General features: G+C 39.4%; 3 protein-coding genes across 3 annotated transcripts; 1 reads left to right on the top strand and 2 right to left on the bottom strand.

Annotated features, from left to right (window-relative positions):
* Positions 1-236: 236 nt before the first annotated feature.
* BUD7_3 (bud site selection protein) lies at positions 237-2,510 on the bottom strand (the record flags this gene model as incomplete). Its single annotated transcript, XM_064830498.1, has 3 exons — positions 237-775; positions 835-1,542; positions 1,604-2,510. 3 exons carry the CDS (start codon positions 2,508-2,510, stop codon positions 237-239), a joined length of 2,154 nt encoding a protein of 717 aa, XP_064683000.1.
* A 1,295-nt stretch (positions 2,511-3,805) lies between these two features.
* Positions 3,806-4,216, bottom strand: BUD7_2 (bud site selection protein; the record flags this gene model as incomplete). Its single annotated transcript, XM_064830497.1, has 1 exon — positions 3,806-4,216. One exon carries the CDS (start codon positions 4,214-4,216, stop codon positions 3,806-3,808), a length of 411 nt encoding a protein of 136 aa, XP_064682999.1.
* A 4,138-nt stretch (positions 4,217-8,354) lies between these two features.
* SUL2_5 (Sulfate permease 2) lies at positions 8,355-12,329 on the top strand (the record flags this gene model as incomplete). The annotated part of the gene is made up of 17 exons (XM_064830496.1): positions 8,355-8,601; positions 8,662-8,755; positions 8,822-9,162; positions 9,224-9,317; positions 9,382-9,518; positions 9,578-9,644; positions 9,710-9,803; positions 9,854-9,971; positions 10,035-10,058; positions 10,118-10,133; positions 10,183-10,328; positions 10,391-10,685; positions 10,740-10,751; positions 10,805-11,087; positions 11,140-11,195; positions 11,259-11,679; positions 11,730-12,329. The coding sequence occupies 17 exons, from the start codon at positions 8,355-8,357 to the stop codon at positions 12,327-12,329; spliced, it is 3,045 nt and encodes a 1,014-aa protein (XP_064682998.1).
* Between the last annotated feature and the right edge of the window lie 198 nt (positions 12,330-12,527).

Below are 12,527 nucleotides of genomic sequence, written 5' to 3'. Positions count from 1 at the left end.
ATTTATTTCGTATTTATACGGTATATAAAGAATTCATCAAAATAATGTCTAAATTTGTAAAGACTTTGGCAGTGATGTTTTCGATTAGAAAAGGAAATGTTGTAACCTTTACTGGATTTGGACATGTTTTCACAATACTTTTATATTATCGTCATCAGTGTGTGGTATTATATTTTAGTGAGTTATAATAGAGAGAGAGAGAGAGAGAGAGGAACAGGGTATAATATCAGTGTCACCTACTGCTGTGGTTGCTGTTGCTTGTAGTAGCATTTATCACATACTCTTTGTTGCTGTGCTGCTAATACACTCACTGACTCCAATGTGCTTTCAGGGTCCTGCAAGATATCAGAAGGATTCAAAAATACCTTCCAAGGCGAGCATTTGTCACACACGACCAGACCACATTTTCGGCAGTGATGCCGTCTTGAAAAGAGGCCAAACTTTCGAGTGCACACCCTGCATGATTTGGCGTCCATATCAGACTCCCAGGCATGCTCCTCCTGCGGCTCTGTGAAGAGATCCACCGTGTTCATTCGTTGTGGTGGCCAGTATTCAGGGCCGCTGCTGGTCCAAGGGTTGTTGTTTTCATCGTGTTGATTTAAATGGCTAAAATTATCCTCATGTAATTGCTGTTGTGCCACAGGAAAAGGTACCTCGATGTCCTCTGCTTCTTCTTCTTCTTCTTCTTCAACCTTATTCTTCAGCCTATCAATTTGTACCAGGTAAGATTTGACCAGTGTCGATGCTTGAAGTTTTCTGAATTCATTGGTATCGTCTAGAGAGTTCAGTTGTTAGGACGGCATGCTCATCATACACACTTTTGCCAGTACTTACTCTGAATAGATATGTTCAACAGCTTGACTGCTTGGTTATACTTTTCCAGATTATGCTTTATAGTTTGAACGGTGTTACCATGATTGGCGTCGTCTTCGGTCGCATCACCCGACTTGATAGTCTGGTGGATGATATTCTCAGCCTGCAAGAGGTAATCCTCTTGCTCTTGTTGGCTGATCTCTTGATCTTCCTCCTCCTCATCGTCATTAGCAAAGGTGACATTTTCTCCCCGATGACTTCCCTTGGTCAAATCCATTCTTCTCTTCATAACTCGTACCCATCTTCTGCGTCTCACCCAATTGTACCCACTTGTTGGTGCTACAGGCGTCCATGCATCGTCATCATCGCTGAATGATTTTGAATATTGCCATCCTGACGTCGGGTCCACGCGAGGGTTGCTGTAATCCAGTTGCCAATCTGTAAGCCAGAACCAGTTGGATAAATTACTGATGCGATGGTTGTTGGTCGATGTTGCTGGTAATGCTACCATGTCTTTGGCTGACGGTGTGCCAGAGGGATGCAATGACCAAGGCCCTCTCGTATCTGCCTTTGTCAAGTAGGTCTCACTGAATTGGGGTCTTGAGAGACCCAGTAAGGATGTTGATCTCTGATTTTCATGTAAAATGACAATGACAGTGACATGAAATTCCAGTAGATCATAGGTAGCACCAAACATGGAGGCACGCTTATTGCTTGGGTTCAATACGCCTATCAGTGACGCTTCATTAAGTGGCATTTCTCGCAGAGAGAGAGAGAGCTTGCAGCTTACCTTCCGTGTGCTGTAGATGCCACCATCTTCTACCTGCCTTTTCCAGCATCTCACAGATGTAGGATTCTCCAGCTGCTGCACTCACATCGTAGGCAGCCTCGCCGAAATTGTTCTTAATCAGTGGGTTTGCATGAGCTTCGTCCAACAGATATTCTACAATGGACATGTATCCCTTGGATGCAGCATTGACTGCCATGTTAAAGATCAGTTTATATGCACCAAACACATGTACAATATCCAACTTACTCAGCGGAGTGTGTCCCATTTTGCTTCTAACGTCCACTTTTGCCTTTCGATCTACTAATAATCTGACAATTCTGAAATAACCTCGTGAACAGGCATTGTGCAATGCAGTCCAGCCATCCTTGTCTTTCTGATGTATATTGGCATTACTGTCCAGTAGATATTCTACAACATGATAATGGCCATTGTACGCAGCTTTTAACAGGGCAGTCTGTAACCATGTCTTGTCAGTAAAGTCATAAATGACGCGCTGCTCCTCCTGGAAACCTACCTCGCCTTCTTTATCTGTAGAATCTACTCGAACGGCGTATTCTTCAACAAGACATTGTATGATTTTCAGGTGGCCCCTTGAAGCAGCGAAATGCAAACAAGTCAATCCAGTTGCTGGGTGAGGATCGTTGACTGCTTGGAGCTGATCAGGTACCATTTGAAGAAACTGTCTCAATAAGGCCAGGTTGCCAGAGAGCGCTACAGATCTCAGCGTTTTGTGCTCTTTAGATTTGCTTGGACTGCGCTTGAATGCAGCGTTTGAAGCAGGTGCGTTCGTTACAGTGTGGACGGGATTGATGTGTGGCAATTTCAGGAACTTGTTGTGTGAATAGCCATAGTACTTGTGGACTTCGCCGGGTACAGCAGGTGTACAGAAATCAATGACTGAAGTCATGGTTGCAAGTGAAAGGAAGAAAGAAGCGCGCAATGGATGCTTGAGTGTGTAGTTTATACAAAAGAGAAAGAGAAAAAGAAGTGTATAGCTCAAAATCAAGGAGTGAAAAATTATAGCATTTAAACATCATCCAATAAAATAGAGAAAAACGATGCCGTGTAACATGTAGAAAAGCCTATGTGGAAGTGATCCATAATACCACATGCCCTAAGTCTAATGCAATTTGATTGCCATTCACTCGTAGCGCATCTGCAAGTTGGTAAATGTACATGTAACGTGGTACCTGATGGGTAAGTTAAATATCGAAGACTAATCATACTATTCATCAGGTTGATGCTTCAAGATGAAACCGGGCCTATCACCAGCAGCTTTTAAATGGTACCTGAACACTACTGCCTCTAGTACATCTGCAAACTGGAGACAGTTCAGTGGACTAATAAAGGCACCGCAATTGATCTTGGAAGGTGATTTTATTTATCTGTTGATTAAAAAAGCTACAATCTGTGCAAACGAAATCATGCAATGTCCATAATTTTTGTGAAATGTCTTCTACACCAGTGACTGAAAGTACTCGGTGATATCAACCTTGGCATGCATGTCATCTACATTCAATTCAAGGCAGTCAAGCGATTTGCAGTATATACGGAGAGTAGTGGTGGTGTCGAGACAAACTGCGTATTCAGCATTAGATATTGGAAGACTATTTGGACAATTAGGCTGTATTTTGAATATGGCGGTTTTGTTATCTTGCAAGCTGAGCATAACATGAATTTCATCAATTGGTTTAATCTGTCCTCCAAGAGAAGAAGGAATCAAACGAGAGTATCCAATATGAGCATTATTGAGTGTGTTATTCAGCAATGTTCTCACTTTTGTCGATGGCATTGAAATGTTGGTTGTTTTCGTTTCATCTTTAACTACATAGCAGTTGGAGAAAATAAGATCATTGATTGTATGAAAAGCACTGTTCAGAAAAAAGAACTGCCTCGGGGCGTACATTGGCACCAGCAATCTCCAATCTACTCAATTGCCTTCTTTGAAATGGTTGCGGTGCTGTTGTCTTGAATGTACGGATACTGTGTGCTCTACATTTTATCTTATCCACTTCACGTGCCTGATTTAATGCCATGAAAAAAATCTCTGATTCAAGAACACACATATAATCCCAATCTTCATCAGCGAAATCATCATCCTCATAGGCTTGTACAGAAGTTACCTGGAGATCTGTTACAAAACTGCCAATTTCCTTCAGAATCTGAACATGTGCGCTGCATGCTGGAAAATTGCCTAGACGCTTACAGGTGGATTCGAGATTTAGTGATGGGCTGCTGATCTTGGTTTACCCGGCTTTCTAAAATACTACCGTCTTCATAGAGGTGCTTATGTGATTCTCCAACAAACATGAGCTGGAACACGTTTTTATCGCCTTTCAAGATGTCGAGACATGGGAAAATATACTGAAAGTTGTTTTGATCCTTCAAGTTATAACTTGATATATTGCTAATTGCTCTGGAAATACGCTCGTCTTCTTTGTTTTGATCGCGGAAGTAGCTTGATTCCATCTTCAAGTACTTCATTTTGGAATATTTATATACCAGATATTCGATTAAGGAAGGATTATGATCAGTGTCCTTTGATAGGTTGATGGCGATTGCATTTTGATTGATTTCTACGCTTTGCTTCATCCATTCAATAGTTTCTTCCATTGGCCAATTATTGCCACTTATTATTATATCGAAATCATAGCTACCAGTTCCAATCTCTTGCAAATGGCGGGCCTTACCAAGTATCGATTCGACATGAGGCAGATTTTCAAAATGGCAATTTAGGATAATCCTCGATAACTGATTAAATTTCTCCAATCCATCGAATGTAAAGTATTCATTCTCTTCATCAGTCGGAATGCCGATAGTTTCAATAGAATCTCTGAATAGTTTTTGTCAGTTGCATCAATGTTATTTAAACAGCTCTACTCAAAAATGCACATTTGATATACTAACTATCGTTTATACATATCAATGCTTGTAGTTGTTCTGGCACATTTTACTAAGTCGCAAAGCAACTTGAGTTTAGGGCGAGTAACTTCAATTTAGGGAATCTTGTCTAAAATGTAATTATTTATTTAGTGAATCAAAAATCACTATCGTGATGCACAAGCTTTTAAAGGCTCTTGGGCAAACGGGATATCCTACCGCCTCCAAGGCTCTGACTCCTTTACAATCCTCTATGTTCAAGATATTGAAAAGAATCTGTATGTGGGCAGACATTATACTTGTGCCGCTTTTTACTACTCAAAAGTGTGCAAACCACAGCAAACTGTGGGTATATTTGACTAAAATTTCTCGAGTTAGAGGCCGCTTTAGGCCATTAGAATAGTACCATACAATTCCTCTCATCCAGCAGTTACTTCTTGATACGTTTGCTCAGCTTTTTTGGGATCATCAAAAATCGACCAAAAAGCTTGAGTGATACCTCATGATTTTCATCGAAAATCAAACGATCGCATTTTTGACACCAAAAATGAAGACCTCTACTATGGCATATATCAAGTTAAAACGTTCCTCTTGATCCAGCGCAACCTCTGAAACTTTGTTTATGAGACATTTCTATGTAAAATCTAGATATTTTGGCCAAAAGCCTCATTTCATATTTTTATACATTGCTCAATAAGCTTAGTCAAAACACCGTTTGGAATTAATGCCATTAAATGCGCCTTGCAAAGTACTTCAAGAAAGCTTAAAGGTGCATGGGATAATTAGCATAATTTACATAGTCAAATCGTACAAAATAATTTAAAGAAGTCGAAATTTAATCAGAAAGTCTCTATTTCAGGCAAAAAAAAAAGGAGGTTTCGGAGTTATAATTGTTTTTTTGTGGTGGTGATGGTAGGTGGTTGGCGGCAGCAGCGGCTGCCAAGGTCAATGCCATACTCTGTTCGAAGGTAATCGACGCTGTTGAAGCTCATACAAAGCATATTTCGAATTGAAAAGTACTTAAAAGTAGCCCGGAGGCTCTTTTTTCTTCTTCAACTCTCATTTTTGATAGGATTAATTGTAACGAATGAGAATCCTGTTCATGCCACTACTATTTGATAAACATCACAGCTATTTTACATTGTCAACTCTGTTCTCAAGTATATTAGTAACCAGTCAATCTATCTCGCTACACTCAATGCCGGCGTTGTTCTGCGGGCTATCGCCGAAGGCATTTTAGATCAGATGTAATAAAACTTTGGTATATCAAGTAGAATTTAAGCAATCAATTGTTAGTAAAGGAAAAGCAAGATCAGAGCCAGGAGGAGGAGAGGAGGTATCTCCCTCAGCATTATTTTTGCTAGCACCGATATTAAGCGAAGCCTATTATTAAGACGATGTGAAAGAAGTTTTGTGCAGCATTTGTACACTACAATCTCCATTTCCTAATCATACTATTCATTGCTGCTGATGCTCTTAATAGATGGCGACATAAAGCTGGTCATAAGTAAATACAGGAATTGTATCAGATCTACAGCAGCTTTTTTTTGAGATACTGTCATTGCAATAGACACCTTTATGAGGCAAAAATTACCATAAAAGTATTTGGACTAAGTAAGTGTCCTTTCAATTCCATGATCCCCATTTAATCAGTATTGCAATCATTATTGTCCTCATCAGAAAGGGGTTTGGACCAGCCAGCAGCAGCGTCGCCTGCAGCCGCCGCCAAAATTGGTTTAAACGCAGCTTATTTTTTTCTGTTCAAGATTGGACAGATTTTGTCATTTTTCGACTTCTTTAATCTATTTTATGGTATCCGACTATATAAATTGTGATGATCACCCTACGCTTCCTAATACATTCTTGAAGTACTTTTCAAGGTGCTTCCAATGATGTTAGTTGTGATATGTGTTTTGAATGAACTTATTGAGCAATTTGATAAAATTTAAAATGAGGTTTTTAGCGAAAATAACCATAATTTACATATGAAAACCTCATAAAAGAGGTTTCAGAGGTTGCTTTGGATCGACAGAAACATTTTGATCCAATATATGCCATAGTAAAAGTCTCCATTTTCAAGGTAAGAAATGCGATCGTTTGATTTTCGATGAAAACCATGAGGTATCCCTCATGCTTTTTGGTTGATTTTTAACCATGTTTTTTGGGTCCTAAAAAAGTTGAGCAAAGGTGTCAGGATGTTACTACTACTCAAGTACAATTGTTTGGCATCATTCCGGTGGCTCAGAACGGTCTACATGTCAAGATATGAAGGCTTGAAAGCTGTAGAATTTGGTTATGTATTGCTTTATAGAGTATATTTATACGGCATAAATCACATCTTTGGTAGCTGCAATTTACTGGAAAGGCAGTGCTGTAACTTGAACAATTTTTAATTCGAATAGGAGGCATATTGATTTTGGTAAGACTAATCCGTGCAAGTTTTGATGCGCTATGTTGTTGGTAAGCTTATTAACAATGGAAATGAAAACCAAAATTTGCTGCTTGAACACTATGGTTTCGCACCTTCACTTCGCTATGGTGGTAAAACCGTCTCATAAGTCCATGTTACCAAATGTTGAATTAGATGCGTTATGTTCTTGGTGGATGGGCGTAGCACCTCCTCCAAACTTCCTTCTCAATGCCGGCTTTGCCGGTGGGTTATTCACCTTGTACAGTACTCAATTCTTTAAATTTTGAAAGAATATGATTTGTTTGTCTTTTTTTTTTTTTTTTTTTTTTTTTTTTTTTTTTGAATGCTCTCAAGTATATTTATGATATTTACAGTAGAACTAGTAATAGTATATTTCAAATCTATAGTACACTCCCATAATCAACCTTTCTACGGGTATGCTAATCCGTCCATATATTGAAGAATTTAGGGGCGAGTCCTTTCCATTATAATGGGTATGCTTTCCCCAAATTTAATAAGCCTTGCGCTGTAGAAAACTTCAGCTCCAAGTTACGGTAATGCCAGCGTCAATAGCAAAGATTTATCAATTGACAGAAATCAAAAAATGCCGTGTTATATGCATCAGTGAACTTGCGAACATGATACCTAGTGTGGACAATAAATCAGAGTTTTCACATCTTTCTTACTAACAATAGTGCCAACGTCCCTTTTTTGATTTTACAGTTCATTCCCAGTAAATTAAACTTCTTTTGCATAGTTACATGAAACAATAAAAGATAAGCTGATGCATGTAATTAACACAGACAAGACTGAAACAGCAATTTATACCAGAATTCCATACTTATTGTTGTGCAAAGGTTGTCATCAATTGACACCTCACACAAACCTCGAGGTGGGAAACTATTCTCTTCCCCTGAGAAATTATAGCTAATAAGCTTGTTGCCTTACAAAGCTGAGTTAATATAGAGAACCACCATTGTGGTAGTTCCAGTGTAGATCAAGCCGTGGAAATTTCCAAATAGCTGTTATTCTGTATACTTTAGGATGCAGAGGACTCAAATCAAGCGAGAAAAATCCAAATTTTCAATGATTTCTGGGCTGCCCTGAAGGATCGACATGGCATATCCATATCAGATCAGGCAGCACTCAAGCTTTTTAAGCGTCTAGTTTCCAGGTAGATCAAGAAACCTTGCACCTAATTATAAAACTATTCAATGCACATTCACAGAAATCTAAATCTATTTATCGATTTGGTAATAATTCAACTGGGGAAGACGAAAACTCAACTCAGGTTCAACAGAATGCAACAAGACCTTACTCTGTATAGACAAAACTCCGTCGTTCATTTAATAATAAAGAGGAATCGAAAATAACACTCTCTTTCACAATTCGCTCTTTAGTCTCCCTTCTTCTCCTTCTTTCTGAGTCTTTCTTTTGACAAAAGGAGACCTTTCACCTTAAATGTATTTGATATTCGCTCTTTTCATTACAGTTCTGATAGACGTTGCATTTTCAGCCATTCCGACTCCGAATCAGCAGTTGAGAAACACCACCACATCACAAACACCAGTATACAACATTGGTGTTATATTTCCCAATGCAACAGACGTTAAAAAAGACGACCCGAGTTTGGGCGATATGATTGTCACTAGCGAGCTAGCTATCCAGCTAGCAAACGAAGCCATAAAGAAGAGCAACATCTTGCCCGGTAGGAATGTTGCATTGCTCCATCAATTCACTCGATGATTTACATAAAAAAAAATGCTAGATGTTCAGCTTAATTTCACTCGCTACTACTCTGATGAATCTAATCCTGGTAAAACAGCCTGGGCAGCAGTGAACATGGTGGAGAATGGAGTCGAGTAAGCATCAAAACTACAGAAAAATTTGTCCTCGCCCTTGCAATTTAGTATCTCATATTACTCTAGTGCTGTTATAGGTGATATGATATCATCCATGACTGAAGCATCAGCATCTATTTCTGGCATTTGGCAAATACCACAATGCTCTTGTGCTTCAGCATCGTATAGTTTGACCGACAAGAGCGTATATCCCTACTTTTTTCGAACAGTGGGAAGTGTTGTACTCTATGGCGAATCATTGGTGGATTGGGTCGACAGTATGGGGTGGAGTATGTTTGCTCTGATTTACACGAATGATGCAGTGGGACAACAAGTTTTGCATTCCATGTTGAATCAAGCAGACAAGCATAAAATTACCGCAATGGCCCAAATTCCACTGTATAGCTTGACTGATGAGCAGATTGAAGGTATGTCGCAAGCATTGACATGCTCCAAAACTTGTATTCTGAATTGTATACATTTTTATAGAATCACTTTCCACGTTGGAATCTTCAGGGTCTCGTGTAGTTATTTTGGCAGATTCAAACACAAACGATCAGATAGCTATCCTTGATAAAGCCATGTAAGTTATCGAAAAAAAGCATGCTAACTTGATTTGATATCTTAACAATTGTTTACATCCATAGGAAGATGGGATTGTTAACAAAAGGTTGGGTGTGGATATTGACAAACGACGTTTCTCCTGTGCTACAAGAGATTATCAGCTCCAGAGAAGAATTAGCCATGTATGACGGACTCATGTTTATTAGTGGATTATGGGATTGTAGGTATAAAACAAACTCATTGTCCTACGAGTCAGTTAACAGCGATTCTTTATCAAAGTGAGTGGAGAGCCCAGTTATGACAGCTTAAACCAAATCTGGCAGAATCAACGTGTTCCTAAGGATTTGTAAGACCCTTGTATAACAGAAATTGACAACGAAATACATGCTGATAGCAAACTCGTATTAATAGTAATCATCCAGACGAATGGAATAAGACAGGACTCAGTTATAATGCTCCCCAAGCGTATGCATGTACAGAATTACTTGCTAGAGGACTTGACCATGTGGGTATCTCCACTGACATTCAAACGACCAGTCAACTCATATCCAGTAGGCTTTAAATACTTATCCCGGCGGTAGATCAGCAGGTTTATCTGATTTATCTAAAGGAACGTTCAATTCTTCAAGGATGACACCTGAATTCTACAACTTGAATTATACTGGACCAGCTGGTACGAATTACAAAGACGATCATGTATAATGTATGACAAGTCTAACCTGATCTTTTCATGTAGGCTATATGGGGTTTTCAGATACTGGTAAACAATGAATTATACTCAGTATGTTATACCTTCTAATGTGTGTACTTTCTATATAGGTGATCTTCAGTCTGGGTAGGTATAACATGTCTGCTGTATACCAAACACCTAACATGTTGTATAGCTACTTTCAGATCCTCTACATGTTGAACGGCTCCTCTGTGCCATATGCCACTGTTAAACTGAATAAATTTGAGTTCATCCCAGACACAAAGATCATATATCTTGGTCATACAACTCAAAAACCGATGGATATGATACCTAGATATGGTAAGACTTGCGAACCTTATATACCTTCCAGAATAACTTTAATTGCTTACCCACGAAATAAGCCCTGAATCCCACAGTCCAACAGGCTACTGGTATTGTTATGGTTGTTATCTGCGGTTTAGGTCTTTTGTGCTCTAAAATCATGATGGTATTTATCTTTTGGTTCCGCCACCTAAAGCCTATCATGGTATCCAGCCCCATCTTTTGCTATCTGCAACTAATTGGTATATCACTGACTTATATCTCAGTGCTGCTCTATCTCGAGAAGCCAAATGTTGCGAAATGTATTGCTCGGCAAATCATTTTAGTCATCGGGTTTGCCCTTGTCATTGGCAGTATCATAGCCAAAAACTACAGGTGAGTTTTATTAGAAAAAATCTCAATACTGATATACTAATAGATGCACATTAGAATCTATCGCATGTAAGATCCATCTTTGCCACATTACGAATAGTTTATTGAAGGATATTGTCTAGTTTTCAGAATGTGTTTACTGTTCGTACATCTCGGTTAAAGTCATATTATCTATGTCGTTTGGTTGCTTTAGTTCTCATCATAGGGCTTGCTCCTCTCATTGTTTGGTACGCTGCTTTCCCTATGCAAGTATCGGATGTCATGATCTCCTCTTCAACATACTGCTGGCTGTGTACTTACCCTACCGTTACGAAAGGAAATTGGGGCCATATCAATATTGCAGAGTTGATTGTGCTGATTTGGTGTGCACTGCTAATCATTGTAGCTGCTTTTCTGGCCTTCAAGGTACGGTTGCATACCATGCTAATCAAGATCATATGACTAATAACTTCTAAAGACACGAAACGTAAATAGAAAATGGTCAGAAACGACACAAATTGCCTATGTGAGCTAGTATGTGTTGCGTGCCTGAATGCCACCGCATGATCCCATTTACTGATTTTTTTCCTATTATAGCAATGCTGGGTTAGCTGCGTGTGTTGCGTCTCCCAGCTTCTTTATCCCTATAGAAAGCTTTGTAACATCCATTTTTCTCAAGATCTCTAGCGTGTTATTTGCGGCAACATTCACGCTGATTGTCTTGTTCCTGCCCAAGTTTCTGCTGATCGTTCGACACATTATCAAGAGCAACAAAAAGTTCAGTCTGTATCGAATGAACACAGAGAGCCATGCAGAACTCACAAAGCAATCGCATTCCGAGTCCTTGGATGAGAACCTAAACTTGAATCTAGTAGCAAAGAATATGCTTGATTTTACCGTGAAGGCACACGAGGGCATGCTGCCGGTCAAGAAATTAGCAAGATTTGAATTCTTTTCCATTTGGGAACTGAAGCATATTGTCTTGGTGCCAATGAAGCGATTCTTTATCCTCTCCACCGTAAGTATTTGTGACATCGCTATTGGCAATAATTACTAAGTATCTTACAGAAGTCTGGCATGAATGCGACAATGCATCATTACATCGATTGGGAGAGATTACCAACGAAAAACGAGAACCATCATACCTTTAGTGTTCGCACAGCTACTGGCTTGACCTTTATGTTTCAGGTCAGCGATCGTGAGGCGCTGGATAGATGGCTCAAATGGTTTGAAGGAGTAGATACCTCACCCAACAGAGGACGGCATGCGCCCATACCAGTAACCGAACAACATCCCCAAAGTAGTAGCGACAGTAGGTCTGATTCTGGGGAAAAATCATCGATCAACCACGACCTGTCCATGCCAAAGATGCAATCAGCAACGTTTGGAGGAGTTAATGATTCATCAAGCATGATACCAAACAGCGCTTCTTTCTTCAACTACACTGCCGATTTCTATACGCCCATGTCTTACTCGGATACCCACCATCAATTGCAAAGTGTAGATAACTCCAACTCTGCGATATATAATAACCGTTCTTCTTCAGTGTACAGCAGCAATATTCCCCATAATAACTATACCACTACTAGTAATAGGAGTGATTTACCCATGGCCAGCAATTCATTTGGCGTTGTCAATCACTCTTCTTCTTGGCAAAGATATCCTTAATCTATAGCTCAAGATAAACTGTACATATACCCATCTCGTTTCAATAAAGTTTCTTGTTTAATTGTAATCTGAAAATGTACAGGAATTTATTCGTGTACAGACATGCAGTATGTTGGATGATCAATGTTGTGTGTGTGTGTGTGTGTGTGTGTGTGTGTGTGGATTAGGAGAGATTAATCAGGGGTATACATTAGAAGG

The sequence above is a fragment of the Mucor velutinosus genome, assembly GCF_035048745.1.
Source record: "Mucor velutinosus strain NIH1002 chromosome Unknown tig00001564, whole genome shotgun sequence".
Classification (NCBI taxonomy): Eukaryota; Fungi; Mucoromycota; class Mucoromycetes; order Mucorales; family Mucoraceae; genus Mucor; species Mucor velutinosus.
The sequence above is the reverse complement of the archived record's forward strand: the minus strand, read 5'-3'. Positions and strand labels throughout refer to the sequence as shown.